We start from the raw sequence: 20,427 nt of genomic DNA on the forward strand, positions 1-20,427 counted from the left end.
CTTTCTTGAAGAAGAGACCATAATCTATCTTTAGGATAAACTTAATGACAATTTGTCACCCCAAAATGTTTTCCTCCAGTCTACCTAACACCTTAGCAATGCTACCTCTGTTGTCTCCACAGTACAGTCCTACATGTATGCTGTACTTGGTATAGCTGTCAAAGCAGCTAGTTCTGATGTACAAGCATAAACTGTGGAAATGGTGCAGGAATTTCATGGGCACACTGAACTGCCCATAGTATTTGCAGAGAAATGCAGTGCAAAAGTCCCAGACCCAAGAAGGTTTTTTATAATTTTGATCTTTATGATTTTAAGAAAATTGTTAATAGTATGTTTCATCTGAATAAAAGCATCATGTGGCTACTAGTGTTTACTATAAAGTGCAGAGATAAAACATTTCCTTTTTGTCCATTTGTCCTCCTACTCATTTAATCCCAGAATTTTTCCTCCTTGCAGGTGTGAGTTCACTTATCAACCTCTTAAGTTCAGCTCAGGATGAAGACCAACCAAAGTTGAACATCCTGCTGTGTGAAGCTGTTGTAGCCGTGTACCTGAGTCTCCTGATCCACGCCCTGGCCACCAACTCGTGTAACGAGCTGTTCCGGCTGGCGGCGCACCCCCTCAACAGCCGCATGTGGGCTGCTGTCTTTGGAGGGGGAGTGAAGCTGCTCGTGAAACCCCGCAGGCAGTCTGAAAACATCCCAGGTACACTGCTCCCTAAAGGTCATGCTAATGGTGTGCATTTTATGCTTCTTCTAGTAGGAGAACCTTCCTTCCTTTTAAACCTTCTTCCTTTTAAGAAACTACTGGCAAAAAACCAGTTACATTAACTAAAAAGCTGAAACAAATAATAGCCTTGCAGTTGTGCTTTGTAATGTCATACAGCACATTTTGAATTTTCCATAAAACGTTATTATAATAATGATAGTAATATTAGGTGCTTACTTATAACATTTTTCAGGACTTTCAGCCATTATTTTTAAGGAAAAAAACCCGGGTGATATAAATCAGTGTTAATACCTATGGGGTTTTTTTGGGACATGAGTGTTGTTATTTAATGACTGCAGTAAGTAGGAAACAATATTTCTGAAATCAGTTTATATTGCAAGGTAGGATTTCACCTAGCACAAGACCACAGAGAAGAAATACCAACTTCATCTGGCAGAAAAACAGCTCATGCATATCTAAGCTCTAACTAAACTCGGGGTTTTTCAAAGATGAGCAAGTGTTAATATGCTGCATGAGGAAGAGCAATAGTGGAGATTGAGTTCAGACTGTGAAGACAAAGACATACAACCATTTGTGATAAACTTCAGCGATACTGAAAATCACATCACGCAGACTTTTAAATCACCAATAGGCTTGAAACTTATGCAAAAATTAGACATTATCTCTCCAGAATGTAAAACCAAACAGTAATAAGGCATTGCACTATTTCAAGTATGCACAACAGGTATTTGTCATTCATGGAATAAGTTAAACTCATTTAGGGCAGTTATTTTCATAAGGTAATAGCATGAATAACTTCTGTAAGTCATGTTCATTTGAGATGTATTCTGTTTTCCTTTAACCTTCAAGCTGCTACAGCTTCTGATGTTTCAGAGGATGGTAACAAAGGTTTGTAAAGACTTGCAGTGTAGATCAGTGTTGGTAGTGGCTTTTTTGAACAAACAGAGTAGTTTTTAAATACCTAGCTCCCTTGTAATAAAGTAAGTGTGATATTCAATGTTGCCTGGCCAATAACACTTTGAAAAACAAATTCCACATTAATATTTTGGTTACTATTATGGCATTTTAAATCAAAACACTTTAAAGTAGACTTCAGTTGTCAAAAAGCCTGTCTTTCTGTTCAAATATTTTCTTGGCTACCCTAAGAATTCCTTGATTTATATTTGAGTAACTGCTAATTGTGCAGCATACTGTTAAGTGATATTTTACATATTACTTTATTTCTCAACAATTTATTTCTTTCTTGAGAAATTTTTTAGCTACAAGACTTTTTAAAAGCTACATCTCCTAAGAATTAGTCCAGTATGTAAATACAAAGTAAAATGTATTTTTTATAATATATCCAGTATCTAAATGCCACAATTATTGAATTTATCAGAATGAAACTTTTTTATGATTACACTTACTTTATTTAGGCTGGCTTTGATTCTAAATCAGTAGAAATTAGTACCAATAACAGTGGTGTTAGTTGCTTCAGTTATAAAATACAGACATTTTAAAGATGCAATATTAATATAAATTTTTTAATTACCTGAATTTAGCACCTCCTCTTCCATCAGAAGAAATGGATAAACACCGCCGTCGGTTTAACATGAGAATGCTGGTGCCAGGAAGACCAGTAAAAGACAGCAATGTACCACCACCTGTACCTGCAGAAAGACCCTCTTACAAAGAAAAGTTTATTCCTCCAGAACTGAGCATGTGGGACTATTTTATGGCAAAGGTAATTGAAAATTCCATTAAGCTTTAAAAGGCAAAAATAAAGTGAAAATTTTGAGCACTCTTAGTAGTAAGATGCAGATTATTATCCCGATAATAAAGGATAAAGAGCCTACAAGTCTATTACCTCACTTTCAAAACATGCCTCCTGTCAGTAATAGTGATTAACACTTCCCCCCCTCGCTAATTACTTGTATTTCTAGGGACATTGACTTACAGGTTAAATTGCTGTCATTTAAACTCTATGGGAGTCATAAGTGCAGTCAGAGAAGAGATGAGAATATTGTTTTTATACAGACTTTTGCTTTGCATTGCAGCCCTTTCTCCCTTTATCAGACAGTGGTGTTATATATGATTCTGATGAAAGCATTCACAGTGATGAGGAAGAGGACGACGCTTTCCTCTCCGATGTGCAGATCCAGGAACACACAGATGCCAATTCTTACAGGTCAGCAGAAATTGTCACTCTTTTAGAATAAATATGCCATATGCTTACCTTTGCTTCCAAATTGAAAAAAAATACGGATCTTCTGCACCATCCAACATAAGTCAAGCAATTTTAGTACTGCGAAGACTTGTCTGTGGCAATGGGATAACGGAAATTACAAATTCTCATCACGATAACAGTTCCCCATTTATTTGCCAGAAAAAAGGGATTAGGAAGTTAAAGTTGTGTGGTTTGCAGTTTTTTGGGGAGGGGAAAACAACTGAGAAACACACATTTTCATTTTTAAGACTCAACATAAGGTGCCACAATACCAGCTCTAGAATAATGATTTAGGCTGCTGATTTAAGCACGTCGCTTTTGAATGAGGTGCAGGTTAAATACAACCTTTCTACAATGTTTTTCTAACCTGTGTATTTGCTTGAAGAGGAAAAATACTCTGTAGATAACTCAGTGTTTTTTTAACACGACTAACTCTTTTTATACAGCTGGGCTCTTCTACATCTGACAATGGTAAAATTAGTTCTACACAACATTAAGAACTTCTTTCCCATTGCTGGTCTGGAATTCACCGGTATGCTAAATCCTGCTTTACATTTTATTTTTCTGTATATATGGCTTTCTGTCAGACTTCATGTTTTAATTCTAACTTTAAAATTAAAATAATTAAATATATTATTTATTACAATTGCCAACATGTACATTTCCTTTCAAGATTTTTTTTGGATGGTTATGTTATTATGGGGTTTTATACTCACTGTAGCTTAATTTTTTTTCTCTGAGCCTTACTTCATTAATATTTCTGTTTAGATCTGCCTGTAACATCTCCATTGGGCATTGCTGTAATAAAAAATTTAGAACACTGGGAACAGATTCTTCAAGATAGAATGGACCAGTTTGAAGGCCCACCTCCAAACTACATCAATACTTACCCCAGTGACCTGGGCGTAGGGGCAGGACCAGCTATTCTCCGCAATAAAGCAATGATTGAACCTGAGAACACACCATTCAAGTAAGTATTTTTTTCCAAGCAAAAACACATTCTTGGATCACAGAAATTCTAAAGAGGATGTTTTTCTCACGTTAAACAGCCAAACAAAGGTTGTCTAGCTCTTAGGTCTAGTAGCCAATGTTTTACAGAAACTATTTTCCCACATCCCTTTGTTCATTCTTGTGCAGCTGCCTGCCTCCTGCAGCAGCCTTTACTTCCTCTGCTGCACCTCTCACAGCTGCAACAAGAAAGGAAAATGAGGAAAGAGCAGAGGTTGTAGGAATCAAGGGCAGTGGCTGCTGCTGGGAACACCCTATTCAACCTGTTTTACTATTCCTTCAGTAGCAGTTGTCTCTCACTCTGTCCCAGCAACAGAAGAGTTATATAATACATGCAGATGTCTGGGGGAGGAGAAAGACAGTTGTACTAAGGTCCTTTTAGAGGCTGATCCTCCTGTGTTTAGACAGTGTCATGCCTGGAGGTGTCTGTAAATGCAGATAGTGAACTGTGTTTTCAACTCAAAAATAGCTTGCTTTTGTCAATATATTAAACTACAACTGAGTCAACATTGCAAAATGAGTCAGCAGTGCCCTGGCAGCCAGGAGGGCCAAAGCTGTTCTGGGGGCATCAGGCACAGCATGGCCAGCCAGACAAGGGAGGGGATTGTCCTGCTCTGCTCTACGCTGGGGCAGCCTCACCTCGAGTGCTGGGGGCAGTTATGGGTGCCACAATATAATAAGGATATAAAACTATTAGAGAGTATCCAAATGAGGGCAGTGAAGATGGTGAAGGGTCTGGAGGTGAAGCTGTGTGAGGAGCAGCTGAGGGCACTGGGTCTGCTCAGCCTGGAGGAGACTGAGGGCAGACCTCACTGCAGGTACGACTTCCTCATGAGGGGAAGAAGAGGGGCAGGCACTGATCTCTGATCCCTGGTGACAGTGACAGGACATGAGGGAATGAATGGCCTGAAGCTGTGTCAGTGGAGGCTTAGGTGTGTAATTAGAAAAAGCTTCTTCACCCAGGAGGTGGTTGGGCACTGGAACAGGCTCCATGGGGAGGTGGCCACAGCACCACCAACAAAGTTCCAGAAGTGTTTGGTCAACATTCTCAGACACATGGTGGAATTCTTAGACTTGAGTTAGGCTTCAATGATCCTTGTGGGTCCCGTCCAACTCAGGATACTCTGTGTTTCTTTCTTTCTTCTGTTTTATCCAGATCAAAGGATTACTCAGCTCTTCCAGCAAAAAGGCTCTGGCATTTTCTTGTGAAGCAAGAACTTCTTCAGGAGACTTTCATAAGATACATATTCACAAAGAAAAGAAAGCAGAGTGAGGTAAACAAAGGATGTAACTTTTTTGAAAAAACAAAGATCAATTATAACTGTTCTTCAGTCTCCTCAGTATTTAATTTTTCTTCCCATTTTTCACTGACATTTCAGTTTCTCTCATTTAGCAATGTTTGGATTTTTTTCAAAATCAACATGACTGTCATGTTGTTGATTGGGATATCAACTGAACCAAATATTTTTAAACAAGACATATCTCACCCTTATGTATTTGAATACTATCCTAATAAACAGAACATTTGCAATAACAGTAAAAAGCAAAGAATTTTGAAAATTCTTTCTTTTTTTGGTGTGTCATACTGAAAAAGGAATTTAAATGTGCTGTTCATTTGTGTATATGTATATATGCATGAGTAATATATACATATAAAGGTAATATTATATAGTAATATATAATATGGGGCTTTACAAATTGTACTGGTTACAACTGCTATGTTCTAACTGAAAATTTAAGCCAACACATAAATATCATGGGAAATAAGTATATGATTTAATATCTTTTAGAATTCCTGTAAGTATGGAGTTTGTGTGTGTATTACTCCTCCGTTTATTTACTATATCATACATTTTGTGTTCATCTAGGAGGCATTACATTTTAAGTGAGTTTGTTTAGATTCCTGTCTTAGTTTCTGTGCCTTTTATAAAAAGTTAAAAATACATTTGTCATCATTTACTGACAGAGTGGCCTTTAAAATCTAGTTTGGAATGTTTCATTCTTTTTTTATATTTGTTTGTGCATGTGTTTTGTGTTTGTGACTGTGTGATGTTATGTAGTCTGTAGAAGATCGTGTGGAGCAGGTCAAACAAAACTGCGTAGCAGAAGATCACAAAAACAAGGTAGTATCCCTTCTCCCAAACCTCTAGCACATTCTTAAAAGTTCTGTGGAACTGGCTTTTCTTTTCTAATGTGACTAACAGAAGCTGTGTGTTCTGTGTAGTCCGTGTGACAGGCATTTAATCCATGAACTAACTTTGGATATCCTGATAATTGGGATGAGTGAACACCTTGTAAATAGTGCTGCACACACAACTTTGTGTTTCTTACACTCAAATATCACTTCTGGCTACTAGAACACCAAAGAGTATGAGAAGTCTAAAGTTTAGCTCCTGAAACAATGCTAAGGCCACTGAACTTTTCTTGCATGAATTTTGTATAGAATTTTGCACTCTGAATGTAGCACTACAAAATGGATTTTCACACTAATTGAAGTTTTTTATAAATGTTTTGTAGGTTGAAGCAGATCTTGGATACCCTGGAGGAAAAGCAAAGATCATTCACAAAGAATCAGATATGATAATGGCATTTGCAGTTAACAAGGTAAGCCTCAAATACTACAAGAAATTTAATAAAAGATCTTAATTATAGTTAGTATAAATTTTGTATTTGTGCTGCATAGGCAAACAGCAATGAAATTGTTTTGGCATCTACACATGATGTTCAAGAACTTGATATTTCAGCTCTACTAGCTGCTCAGTCATTTATATGGATTGGGGAAGAATATGACAGAGAGTCTAAAAGGTAAGGCTGTTTCTTTGTGATTATATTAATAAGAGTATTGCTTTTCTGTGAGGCTGTGTCTGTATTGCCTGTGTAAGTACAAATGGAGCATACAAAAAACATTAATTACTCTTCTTCAGTAGGTTTCAGATTGCTTTGCAAGGGAGGGAAAGCAAGAGAATAATTACTGTCTTTAGAATGCGTGCACTGTGCAGTGACATGAAATCCCATGTGGTGCATAAGGTAATGAAGGAAGTGCTACCTTGGACACCCTGCAGTTCCCTTGCATCAGTGCAGTGTGGAGGGCAGCTGTGGTAGCTGATGCTGGTTGTTCCTGTCCCCCTCCATTCCTGTGCTGAGAGCTGTGAATGCATCAGCTGCAGTGAGCACTCTGCTGTACCAGCTCCCTGCACACTGCACACACAGGTCAGGGACAGCCCAACAATTTTCTTCTCAGGGAAGCTTATATTCTTATACTGGGATCATCTCTTGAGATTAAACATGGATAGATTTGGGGCTCATGGAAAGAATTTCTACTGCATAAGTGCAGGAATTATCAATTTATAGTCTCATTATTGTCACTTCCTCTACCCACTAGAGCCATTAGGCTCTTGACAAATAATTAAAGATTATTAGGAGCAAAGCAGAACTGTTTAAAGCAGAACTGTTCTTTCACAGTTCTGATGACGTTGACTTCCGTGGTTCTACCACAACACTGGCTCCTTCAAGTGCACCATCATTTGGAGTGAGTCAGATCCAGCCATCTCCATCCATGCCCTGGCTAGGCACTGGGCAAACCAGCACTGGAGCTGGTGTGGTGAGTACTTCTGTGTGCGCAGCTCAGGACATGGGGCTGTTTATCATCTGTTATTTACTAGAGTGACCTAGTATGCATTAGTCATCATACTGTCAATCCAGTATTGACATAAAAGGCCAACAGCAACCAAGACCTGGCAAAAAGACGGCCAAACAAATCATTTTCTCATATATTGTGACTTATCATTTTTCATATTCTGTGACACAGAATTATTGTGATATAGAAAATAATGGGTCACTCTGGGTGGTTTATTGTGAGAAATAGTAAAAGTAAGAAGACTTTCAGAAAGCTGAGAAAGCAGGCCATAGAGGGAGAGAGAAATTAGAGCTAGCTACAGCTGCAAAGTCTGAAAGTAGAAAAGTTACAATAGTACAGCAAGCAAGGACATGAAACAATAGTTTGAGTTTTAGGCTTGGCCAAGATAGACCTTAAGACTGCAGAAAAATATGCTTAGCAAGATAGAGGGTTTTAAGCTTAATAATGAAGTATTGTGTATTGTTAATAGAAAGTATACGAGCAGGCATTGTGTGAAGCAGGTGTACGTGTGACTGGCTAGAACAATGGTCTGTAAGCTTTAGCAATATGCTATTGGCTAGAAAGTTTTTAAAATGCTCTGTAACAAAGAAATCTTTGGCTGCTGCTGGCAAGACATGAGCTGTTGCCATCTTCCAATTGTCTCAACCATGTAACAAGACTGATGCTGCAATAAAGCTCAAGGAATGTAACCCACCAGTCCTGTCTTGTTCATGAAAAACCACCAACAGTTTTCTTTCTTATGGGAATTTTGATGTAGGACCATTCAAATAATGTTAGCTTAATAGATTTTTTTTAAACTAGGGGACACTTACCATGTAATAGTATAAACAAAATAGAATGGTATGTTTGTCTTTTTCAAAATTATTTTAATTTTTCTTTGTTTCATATAAAGCTGATTAAAAGAAATCTGAATAACGTCAAGAGAATGGCTTCACATCCAGTCCATCAGTATTGTAAGTGAATCATTAGTGTGGAATTGATAACTTTCTACAAAATACTGTACTATTAATGATCATCTTTTAATCTTAGATCTTACAGGAGCACAAGATGGAAGTGTCCGAATGTTTGAGTGGACAAGGCCACAGCAGCTGGTGTGCTTCCAGCAGGCTGGGAATGCCAGGGTGACAAGGATGTATTTCAATGCCCAGGGAAATAAGGTAAGTAAAACATGTAGGGTTTTGTCGGGGGGTTGGAGTTTTTATTCGTAAGGAAACATTTGGTTGTGCTGTGACCTCTAAAGCAGTTTTGCTGCTGCCATGCAGAACTCTTAGGATGCCCTAGAACAATGATACTGTGTTGTGCATTTTGGCTGCATGTGGAAGCTTTGAAATAAACCCTGACCCTTATTCTGCTTGCTCTTCTCTCAGCTCCTCACTGCTATCCCATATCCTATTTGCCACATTTTCACACTATTTGTTCTCCCTCTTCAGAAATCTGTGTTTCCACATGGTGATCTTTTTAAATTAAATATTTTTTTAAAACTACAGAGATTCCTTATTTTATAGATGCACACTTGTATCAATAATAGAATCATTAAGGGTAGAAAAGACCCCCAAGATCATCAAGCCCAGCTGTCAATCAGTAGAGGCACAGGTCTTCAAGAAGTGCCTCCCACTTTGCATTCTGGCCAAGATAAAGTTTCCACAGAATGCGTTACCTAGAAGAACCTGGAAGACAGGGATAATTCAGCCCATGAGTCAAAGGCTGTGAGTGTACTCCACTAGAGTGGAGAGCAGAAAGAGTACAAAAAGGCATGCTTTGGCCAGAAGTGACTCTGTGAGGGATATGAGATGCAGAAAGAACAGTAGAGAAAGAAAGAAACTGGGAGGAATACCCACCTCTTCAGTTTTTCATGTTGCCCATTCTATTATTTTAACAGGTCTTGTCTGCATTTTTACTGACAAAATATTTCACTTCATTATAGTTAAAAGCTATAAAAAGTTAATTAAAGGAGTTTGGGAATGACTGTGCATAGCTATAAAACAGTAAATGTGACATAGCTGGAAATATAAAGTATCTCTCAGCATATCTATTTTCAGGTGGCACAGAATGTCATTTAAACTTATTCTAAAACTTATTCTAAAAATGTGTTTTGAGATATTGCAATCTTACCATTATGTGGGAATCAATCTTAAGTCAGAAATTAAGACGTACTTGTTGCTGTGCTTCACATGAAGGTCATTTAGGCAGGACTTGTGAAACCCAACTAAAAAGAGAAAATATAAAAAATATCTCTAAATATTTCTAAAATTATTTTGTAAAAGACTTACAGAACATGCTGCATAGAATATACAGTAGTAAATGTTATTCATTTTGGTTAATAAATATAGCTCACTCATTTTACCGTTCATGACTTTGTTCTCATCATGCATTATGGCATGCTGTCATGCATCTTACTTTTTTAAGCATTTTCAAGTAGAGTCATGCAGTAATGATGCCTTTGTTAGCTTTAGCATCTAACATTAGGATTTGAGAGATAAGCTTCCATGCTTTCTGCATTTCCAGAAAAGAATTGGGTATGCAGGAGAGCATCAATCGTTAAATAATCATTAAACAATCAGCACTGAACTCACTTGGCTTCTAAACTAGTTTTTATTTTTTGTCTTCACCATCATTGTTATTGATATTCAATTTGCAGGGGAAGGTTTGGTGGTTCAGGTGGGTTTTTCCCTGAAGTCAGCAGTTTACTGTCATGAAGCATTCAGTAACCACCATGTCATGCTAATAAATGCAGTTTATTCCTTGCAGTGTGGTGTTGCTGATGGCGAAGGTTTTCTAAGTATTTGGCAAGTAAACCAAACCACCTCAAATCCTAAGCCCTACCTGGTAAGTAAACAGAATTTTTTTATTGTTATTATTATTGTAGAGGATAGCAAAGTCTTTGAAACTTGAAACAGGCCCAGAGTGTATTATTTTAATGAAACATTTGATTTTGCTGCTTTTTAGTTGGCACATTTCATCAAAACAACTGCAGAGTTTCAATGATACCTCTTTGCAAAAGCAATTGCACCATAACCATAAGCTACAGTGCAATTACAAATACTCCTTCAACATTGCCCGTGTTTAAATTAAAAATCAGAGCCACAACTAATGACTTTATAACCCCAAAACTTAATAAAAATACACTCTTCAGTACATTTTACTGCTTCTTAACATGAAGACCATGTTTAATTTATCAGGCTGTTGTCATACACTATACTGTGGATTTGTTCTTTGTCACTTAATGTAGTATCTTTTCATTTTGTACTGGATATTAATCCAGTAGTTCCATTCTCAGTTTCAAACTGTCAGTTTTTAAGCTTTGTTTCAAAGACTCTTTGTGTTTTGCTATCACTGACATCAGACTCACAATAGTTACTTTTGATGCCAATAACAACTGGTAAGTTTGCACTTTTCTGTTTGTTTTGTTTTTAATAGAGTTGGCAGTGCCACAGTAAAACCACAAGTGACTTTGCATTTATAACCTCCTCAAGTCTAGTTGCTACATCGGGACAATCCAATGATAACAGGTGTGTTTAAAGAAACAATGAAGAATTTCAAAACTACTTTTTCATCTCCCTTAACTTGCTGAGCTCTTGGGCATTAATGTGTGGCTGACATTTTAAGGCTCATTGTTCTAAGTTTTGTTACAGCTTGAACTTGCCAGATAATTTCTTTGAATATCGTTTCTTCAATTACTTGTTTCCAAGTTTACTTTGTCTGAGGAGTGGTCAATAATTAACCAGTTTTTTCAAGTTGTGTTCCCAATGCAACTACTTTGACATGATGCTGTTGTTGGGAGTAGAAATTTGTTCAGCAAAGCAGGATAATTCTTTTCCTCTGAAAATAATAACTTCTATAATTATTTGACACAACTTTTGATCAGTGCACTTTTTAAGGGTAGAAGGTATAGTTCCACTAAGAAGCATAAAAGAGCAAAGAAAATAATTAAAACTCTTAGTTCTTTGCAAATGCTCTCCAATAACTGCAGAGTGTTCAATTCTGCCTTCTAGACTGACATAAAATGAGAGCACTTTTGAGGTCATGTCACCCCATGAGTCACTTGGCAATAGGCCATAATGATTTTGGATTTTTCTCCCTCAGAAACGTGTGCCTCTGGGACACCTTGGTTTCATCTAGTAACAGTCTTATACACGGTAAGTACTGTGGTGAAAATTAAGCCTCTGCTTCTTACTGATTAAGGAAATACAGCTTGTGTGTGCATTTGGGGCAAGGGGAAAACATTATACTGGGGAACAGATCTAAGTTTGTGTTGCACACTAATACATGCACCTGGTTCTACATGTTCTCTAGCATGATGTTAATCTGCTCTGTATGGAAAAGTATGAAGAACATCATAGAAAGGTTTGGGTTAGAAGGGACCTTAAAAATAATTTCTTTCCACTCCCCTTGCCATGAGCAGGGACACCTTTCACTAGACCAAATTGCTCAAGATCAGCTCTACTTTTTCTAAATCAGGAATTTATCTGAACTTCATATGGTGAATTTTATATTTTCTCAAATTTTAAATTCAGGTATGACCCTGTAATCTAAAGTAACTTAGACTGCATATCATGCTTTCTTGTGCATTAGATCTAGGTATTTCTTATGAGAGCACTAAGCTGCCAGCTGATAAGACATTACCCATATGAAGGAATATGTCTGCAAAGTTAGAAAATATTCAGGTAGCAATTTCTAGAAGAAAGGCATTTTAAGATTGAGATCTACTTACAGTTTCAAATCTATTAAATTCTGACATCCTTCTTCTTCAGCCTTCACTTGTCATGACCACGGTGCCACAGTACTTCAGTATGCACCCAAGCATCAACTGCTCATTTCTGGAGGTAGGAAGGGATATATCTGCATCTTTGACATCAGACAGAGGCAAATCCTTTTCACCTTCCAAGCACACGAGTCAGCTGTTAAGGCCCTTGCGCTGGATCCTTCCGAGGACTATTTTGTCACGGGCTCGGCCGAAGGCAACATGAAGGTAAGGCATGGAGGAGGGTGTTTGGCTGAAGTAGTGTACTATCTTATGTAAATAGCCAGATAAATGCAGTAACAAAACAAAAACAATCCTCAAAACCCCAAACCTACACTTGTAAAGCCTGCTTGCTTTACATTTTTACTGTAAACTGAAATGTACTGGTAGGCTTCTAAAGCAAGTAAGTTTTTTCCTCCTCTAAAGAATAGTCTTCTTAAGGTTGTGAGACTGATTTTAAGTGGATAAAGCAAAGTGCATGGTTCTGAAATCTTACCTTTTTCTCTCACTTAAAAATATTCTGGCTTTGCTGTTGGACATTTCTTTGTAACACAGGGGGCGCTCAGCAACTTCAACATTGTGTAAAGTTTCTGTATCACCAAGTTCTAATTTTTTCTCCTGATGCTGTAGCCCCAGACAGCTACTGAGAGGGCAGAGTAGCAAGAAACAAACACCAACATGAAAACAAATGAACAAAACAAACAAACCAACAAACAAACACAAAAAAAAAAAAAACACCACGGAAATACAGTCCCTGTTTTAAGGGCCATTGTACCTGAATACTAAGGGAAGGAAATACAACATGGTAAAGAGAAGGTGAATACAGTTTCTTTCCTTTTCTGGAGGACTGCTTTACAGGGGCTTTCATGGCCTGGCCTTGCTGAGGCTCCTACTACGTAGGACACAACAGGCAGCTGTGCTTCCTTCCCCTCTGCACACTTATTAATTATGCAGCTTGCTCTCTGCAGCATTCCTTAGCAGGAACGCATTTCCAGTTGCTGAAAAGCTGACAGTAGTGATCTTGGATGAAAATGCAACCTTTCTATTTCTGCAGCTTTCATGGGGGGCAGTTGGGAGAAGGACTCTGATCAGGTAACTTGGAGAAGCATCACCCTGCCCAATACCCAGCTGGTCCACAGTAAGGCAGTCTTACACTGCATCAGCAGCCTCTCAAGACTCTTGGACTTGTAGTAATTGTTGCAATGAGGCAAAAAAAAAATATCTTTTATCTTTCTCAACAGAGTTTAGAACAGCCAGGAATCTGAAACATAAGGGGGGAAAATACAAATCCTTTAATATTCATCTCCTTTTGTCATTCTTTTGATACAGGTGTGGAGACTGACCGGCTACAATTTAATTCATTCATTTAAAAATGAACATGCTAAGCAATCCCTTTTCAGAAATATTGGTGCTGGTGTCACCCAGATTGAGACTGTGCAAGGCAATCGTATCTTCTCCTGTGGAGCAGATGGCACACTGAAAATGAGGGTTCTTCCCAATGCTTTCAATGTACCTTCAGGCATTTTTGACATTCTGTAGCGTTCTGTGAGCTAATCCTGGTTTCTATAATGTCCCTATGAGTAGCTAAAAACACAGTGATATGCACTGTGGAAAGAAAACATTGTGTTTCCTTTCAAATCAGTTACTGCAGCATTAAGTATTATGGGGAGAAAACCAACACTTTTACAACAGGTATATTTTGAATATGCCCATAAGGATCAGTGGGGTGGAAATGCACGTACTGAATTGTAAAAGCAAGCAATTCAACCCAGTATTGTTGGTCATGGGGGGGTTATTGCTCAGTAACCCACAAGCTGCATTTTGTGAGTGTTGTAAAGATCCTGACAGTTGTCAGTCACTTCACAAGCACTGTGGCTCTACAAGTCAGTAAGCTTTTCTGACGTGTTTCTGATTACTTTTATTCCGGTTTTTCCCACTAAATGAAGCATGTATACAACTTCTCATTGTAAAATAGTTTAGTTTTAATTAAGGGTACTCAGTGTATTTGATTTCTGCAGAAAGTGTAATGGATGCAAACGCCGTGGAACATGTGCAATCAAGGACGTACTGTGAGAGATGTATCATTTTATGCTGAGATTTTTTTCCCAGTTAGTATTATTGCACAGTTGATACTGTAACTTGCACATCAATACATTTTTAAATGCGATGGCGTTTAATTTGCACAGTATTTTCCTTTCTTTCTGAGCTATGTTTTCTATTGGACACCTGCCTTTACTTTAGGAATGTATTGTAAGCACTAAATGTTTGTAGTGAAGACATCCAGCATTCTAGTCAGCTTTGAGTTTCGAACATCATTTGTCCAGAAAATACTTCATTAAATGAAGCTGTTAAGAGAATACCAATGGAACATATAATGCCACATTTCAGATGAATGTCAGGCTTTATGTGGCCAGCTAGTAAATAGTGGATAAAACTGGTAATTAAATTATTACCAGAGTATATTGTATAAACTATGCAGAGTTCAATATTGTTTGCTTGTAATATAACTAGCTACTGTTGTCAGATGTATTTTTCTGTTGTAAACAAAAAACATGTTCTTCAAGGACTGGAATGGGTGTCTGTGTATTTAAATGTTAACAAACTGTCTTATTCCTCCAATGAAATTTTGATGTCTGTGCTGTATTGTAAGATATACTAGAATAAAAAGCGCCTTTCTCCAAAGGTGATTTTAAATTGCAGCTTGTGAAGTAGGAGAAATATGAAAAGAAGGAAGGGTAAATGTCACTGTTTAGTTTTCCCTTTGTAACTTAAATAAATTACTTTTATTTCATGAAACAGCCCGTTCTAGAATTCTTCCTTATATTTAAAGAGATTTATCTAAATCTCCAGTACATTGACTGGATACTTACTGAGTTAGCTTTTACTTGACCTCAGACTGTACCGAAATAAAAAAGATTAGCTGTTTACATTTCATTTTCAGCTGTTCTTGACAAGTGCAAGGTTAACAGAATTAAGTTCCACAGCTGCAAGAAGAAAAGAGGTAGAATTTCCTGGTCTTCCTTCTCCAAGAGATTGATCCAAGTGTTTCAACAATGTTATGCAGAAGTTTACCATGCTTTGAGATAGGTACATTATCTAGAAAATATCACATCTGACTTGAATTGTGTTTTCCCGAGTATATTGCTGACTTTAGGGGTATTTTAGCTGTATTGTGGTATTAGTACCACAATTCAGTTTTTGAAAAAACACCACAATCAAACAAACATGAAAAAAACTACCAACCAAAACCTCCACGCCCCCCACAAAAGTCACAAGCAGCCCATGGAATTGTAGCTCTGGAGTGTGAAGTGTCACACAGGTTTGGATAGAATTTTTAGTCTGTGAGTTCTGATGAATATACTCGTTCAAAGTATTAATGGTGATTCTTTGTTCCCTTCTGCATCTCTCTCCTTAGCATGCAAGGCCTTAGTGATAACAGCAAGTATCCTGAGAAGAGCCCAGCCATCCCTGTGTCACACGCTGGAGCATAGCTGCAGCAGAGGGATTCCTCCAGCACATTTTCTAAACAAGGTTCTACAGGCACAGTCATTCCCAAATTCATTAATCCCTTCAACAGGGCCTGGATCACACAGGTATTAAACAGCTCAGTGCAGTTCAGGATTTAAATAACACTTTGCTTCTAAGTATTTGAGTGCACTCCATGAACTTTAGCAATAGGCACAGGCAGGTTAGAAATTCGGATAGGGGTTTTCCAAGAGCATGATATTGAATCTAGATACATAAAACAACAGTAAAGATTTTTCTTCCAACATTAAATTTAGAAATCTGAAATACCAGAACAAAGTTAAAACTAAAAAAAAAACCTATTATTTCTCATCTTTAACTCAAAAATTTGAATGTGAATTGGCAGTCTCAGACTTATGGTTAACAACAGATTAAGTCACTAAGCAGTATGATGATTCTAAAAATAGCAGCATTAATTTTATGATTTCATTTGTGTGGATGAATGTAGTGACATTTTATTTTAGTGATATGCCTTGTTAAATAGTTAGAAGCAACTTATACTGGTATAGTTTGCATGGCAGTGAGAGCCAAGGAAGAGTCTGCAGCAACACAAGAAACTCAAATACTGTTAAAAATGAAATTTTAATAATAAAGGTTATGTCTTTAATTTTAAAGAAACACAATAATGTCTATTCAGTATTTCATGTCATTATTCCCATTTTCGTTTAGCTGGATTTTGCTTTTGATTATTAACACTTGATTTGACTTGTCAATCTTAAGCTTTCTGCTTTTTTTCCTATTTAAACAAGTATTTCCATTCCCATTATTTTAACAGCTTTAAACCTTTGTCCAGAAAAAACGGTCACACAGAATCCATGGAAATTAAATGAAAGTGACATATTTGTACACAAAAGTTCGTTATTTAGATGTTTATATTAGACCATCATCACTGGCTAGAAAATGATTGCAGAGAAGATGATTGTAAATAAAAGTTACAAATAGTCTCTGCTGACCACATGACCATGGAATAATCGATGTACATTAGACACAATTATCAGCTGAGTAATGGGAAAAACAAAAGTATGTCTATGCTGTGTGCCATCTGCGATAGTGAACAACAATTTGTTTTAAAGATGAGCATGGCCTGTGTAATTGAAGTGTCTTTATACAAAGGCACCTGATCTCTCTTTCATACACACACACTAACCACCATCAGCAAACAGAAAATTATACCAAGTGAAGAGACCCCATGTGTATGTCATAGAGCTTTAAATAGATCCTTTAGTCAAAGGTGGCATGTGAAAATATATTTATCTGCCAAAATGGACTGGGTATACCATTAAGCTTCCATTCTCCCACGTGTACAAATTCTTGTCTCTCAGACTGTATGAAAGCATAGCAAGAACAGACTGTGAAGACCGTAACTCAAACCTTGCATCAATCTGCTTCCCTTTCAGTAAATCAAAAGCAAAACTTACTGTCATGTCCTTAGTGTCAGTAACATACAGAATGCCACATGCTATGAATGCATTACCAGCCTTGGACTTAGGATAGGTGGTATTGATGTGCCGAATGACTGAGAACGTTTCTTCATCAACGTGTGCTACCATTATATTTTCATCAGTGCTTGAGGCATATATAATCCAAAGACCCTTCTCATCCACTGCTATGTTGAAATATGTCTTGGAGTTAGAGAAGAGGTAGTTCCGGCCCTGGTGTAAGGCATTTTCGATGAGCAGGGTGCCCAGCGAGTCTTTATCAAGCCCAAATCTGAAATGAGATAAGGCAAGGATTCAGTACAGGTGATCAGAGCTCATCACACACACACAGTGTGGTGAGTCACTGATAGAGGTGTTCCTGAAAATACTTTTTCAAGGAGCATTCTGATGTCTTTTAAGATTAAGTTCTTGAAAAACCTTCCAAAACACCAGGAGAAAAATACAAAGTAACAACCAATCTGAAAGGTGCACAAGAGCATGGATTTGTTTTTGGTAGGTTTCACTTTATTTAGTCTATGAGCTTTATTATCACCAGGATGAAAGAAGCAACTAAAAGGAATGGGTATGAAAAAGAATTGGATACCAAGTGAAGGTGAAATGGAATCTATTCAAATGGAAGGCAAAATTGCAAAATGGAATCTATTCAAATGTTTGTTTTGGACTAGGTGGGAACGAAAGGGAGAAAATGTGATTGACCAAAGCAGCAGGAATTCTGGGCAGCTTCACCTAGTCTTAGAGTTCCTCTGATGAAAACAGTTCAGATAACGCGGTGGTTTACTCAAGTAGACATGAAAGGAATTAAATTCCTACTTTTGCAGAGCCAAAATTGTGACCTTATGCTGGCCTCAATAGGACAGTCTGAATACTTCCATCTCTGATGTATAAAATTGTTTTTATTCCTTGAGATTCCTTAATAGGTTGATAATCTGAGGGCAGGAGCAGTGAGCAGCTAAATCATGTTTATCTACTGGTTTAGGAGGGTAATCAGCTCCTCCGGAGACACATCTGCTGTCAGCATTCAATCACCCAATAACACTGGGCTTCAGCAAAGGCAGGGAGAGCATGGCTTTATCTTTTTAAATAATGCCCTCTGCAAAGAAGCACATTTCAGTGTCTGACTTCTCTCTCACTGTATAGCTCCATGCTTCAAAGAGAAGATGGAAAAACACTACTCAATAAAGGAATCTGCTACACTTGCAAGTATTTTTTCTGAAATGACAGGCTTAATCACAGGAACAGTTCAGATCCAGGAACATACAATACTGGAAGAACAATTTTTCTGTTTAAGCAGCATTGATAGCATATATTGGAAAAATCATCCTAAGAAAAGTCAGGAATACCCAGCTTAGATCATTCCCCTCAGCTTTTGTAAAACCCGCATCTGCAGCAACTCCATATTCCAGCAGCATGTATGTGAAATAAGAAAAACAGGTAAAGGCTGGAGGAGATTTGAGAAATACATGTGTCAACCCTGTTCATCTTGTTAGTTGCTTCACATCTATAAATAACCTCATGCAAGGGCTAGAAGGACAGACCTTAACAGGACTAGTCAGTCAGAAATGCAGATTTTTTTCAGGATTCTTTTCTATAAAAAGCCAACAAGATAGAAAGCACCTCAAGATTCATTAGAAATATACAAGTTCTGCAGCACGCCACACCCTATCATTTCCTGTTATATGTGAAAATCCTCAAGGTAGCAAAGGAGTGAGATTTCATTCCCAGGTTCTGTTGGGCTCCCCCAGTCAGGGACAGTCCAACCTGGAATTCCAAATGGTTCCAAAATTCTTTAACCTTCTGACATCTTGGGGTAAATGACAAGATATAGTGTAATAGTTTCATCAACCACCAGAACTCAAGCTATAAACACTTTTCTGATCACTAATATCAATGAAGTCAATCAAAAATAACAGAGATAGTAAAGCATGTTATGAAATGAGGTAAAAAGAATGAAATAATCATAATGTTGGGGGTCTAACCATCATGAGAAATCCTGCCAAGGATCAGACAAACCTAGTTTTACCAGCTTTTAAATATGACAAGAAACTCATTTTGAATGTTTTTTTCAACATCTGCAAAATGAACTAACCAGATCCTCAGCTATACTTTCCATTAAAACAATGGAACAACTCCCAGAAGCTTTTATGGAGCTCAAATTCAAGGACTTCAAAGTCACAGAATCCATAGTGCCTCATTCTGTCTGTGCTGAAGGTGAATAATCTCAGAGTGAAGAACAGAACAGAAAGGCCATTTCTCAGCAGTTCCTTGAGAGGATTTGAAAATTCCACAAATAGTTTGTGTTCATCCGTACACAAAGGCATTTCCCAAGTAATGGTATGCAAGCAGAGGTGAGGAACCTCTGCCCTATCACTGTGTATTCCTTAGACAGTGATGGTCTTTTACAGACTACCAGAGAAAAAGCCAAAAGTTGTTTAAAGGAGGCTGCCAAAAAGTGAGCTTGTGCTTGGCAGAATAAATATTATAGAATCCTTGCAGCTTGCTCACATTCCTTGGCATGCACATGAATATAGGAAGGCAGCACTCACACCTGCTTAGGAACAGACATCAAAGTATAGTAAATGTTCTTGGCTCAGACATCAGAGTCGTGTAAGAACTTGAAAGCACAAGCAATCTTTCACTTGCCCTTGGACTGTCTTTGGCTCTTCCCACAAAGTGAGATTTTGGGGTTGATTTGTATTGTTTGTCTCTGTCCTCAGTAGAAAGTTAAATAAGAGATGTAATTCTCAGTTCTAGTTCAGGGAGATATATCAGGAAAGTAATAGAAACTTCTTATTAGGAGGAAATCAAACACTGGAGCCACTCCTCCCCAGTGGAATGTGCAGTTCTCCAGGTCGCCCTGTCCTCAGCAGGTGCCTCAGTGCTCCCCTCTGTACCAGCAGCATTCCCCGCTGCCGCCAGCCAGAGTAGAGCACAGCAAGGGCCCTGCAAAGCCAAGTTTCATGAATAGGCCATGGTCACAAAACCACCCACCTACACCTCCCACACTGCAGCTGAACCACTTCTGACTCAGATGCAGGTAGGTGCACAGCTTATTCTTCTAAATGTAATCCTTTCTTCTGGTACCCAAACTCCTTAGTCAGTTCTCATTTCTTTCTTGTGATTATGAGCACAGCAAAGAATCCAG

At 37.9% G+C, this 20,427-nt stretch overlaps 2 protein-coding genes across 12 annotated transcripts in view; one reads left to right on the plus strand and one right to left on the minus strand.

The window, feature by feature from the left end:
- DMXL2 (Dmx like 2) overlaps nt 1-20,427 on the plus strand; it is a 58,532-nt gene that overhangs the window by 33,299 nt on the left and 4,806 nt on the right. For 3 of the 9 annotated variants that reach the window (XR_011003788.1, XR_011003787.1, XR_011003792.1), the window contains exons 28-45: nt 457-705; nt 2,271-2,452; nt 2,766-2,896; nt 3,382-3,467; nt 3,704-3,905; nt 5,100-5,217; nt 6,004-6,066; nt 6,461-6,547; nt 6,627-6,748; nt 7,406-7,544; nt 8,473-8,533; nt 8,610-8,737; nt 10,329-10,406; nt 10,998-11,089; nt 11,664-11,716; nt 12,332-12,549; nt 15,263-15,335; nt 15,745-19,630. Coding sequence is in view for 2 of the 9 variants with exons in the window: in XM_068203934.1 (XP_068060035.1) it covers nt 457-705; nt 2,271-2,452; nt 2,766-2,896; nt 3,382-3,467; nt 3,704-3,905; nt 5,100-5,217; nt 6,004-6,066; nt 6,461-6,547; nt 6,627-6,748; nt 7,406-7,544; nt 8,473-8,533; nt 8,610-8,737; nt 10,329-10,406; nt 10,998-11,089; nt 11,664-11,716; nt 12,332-12,549; nt 13,651-13,860 (2,219 nt within the window). In the remaining 7 variants the exon portion in view is untranslated. Of the gene's footprint in view, nt 1-456; nt 706-2,270; nt 2,453-2,765; nt 2,897-3,381; nt 3,468-3,703; nt 3,906-5,099; nt 5,218-6,003; nt 6,067-6,460; nt 6,548-6,626; nt 6,749-7,405; nt 7,545-8,472; nt 8,534-8,609; nt 8,738-10,328; nt 10,407-10,997; nt 11,090-11,663; nt 11,717-12,331; nt 12,550-13,650; nt 15,118-15,262; nt 15,336-15,736; nt 19,631-20,427 lie in introns of those variants that run through there. The other 6 variants (XR_011003790.1, XR_011003789.1, XR_011003791.1 and 3 more) reach the window with 5 other exon arrangements.
- GLDN (gliomedin) overlaps nt 16,413-20,427 on the minus strand; it is a 95,914-nt gene continuing 91,899 nt past the window's right edge. For all 3 annotated transcript variants that reach the window (XM_068203939.1, XM_068203938.1, XM_068203937.1), the window contains one exon: nt 16,413-17,556. In XM_068203939.1, the coding sequence (XP_068060040.1) occupies nt 17,097-17,556 (460 nt within the window). In that variant the 3' untranslated portion in view covers nt 16,413-17,096. The remainder of the gene's footprint in view (nt 17,557-20,427) is intronic.

Source organism: Anomalospiza imberbis, chromosome 13, assembly GCF_031753505.1.
Source record: "Anomalospiza imberbis isolate Cuckoo-Finch-1a 21T00152 chromosome 13, ASM3175350v1, whole genome shotgun sequence".
In the NCBI taxonomy this organism is placed as follows: Eukaryota; Metazoa; Chordata; class Aves; order Passeriformes; family Viduidae; genus Anomalospiza; species Anomalospiza imberbis.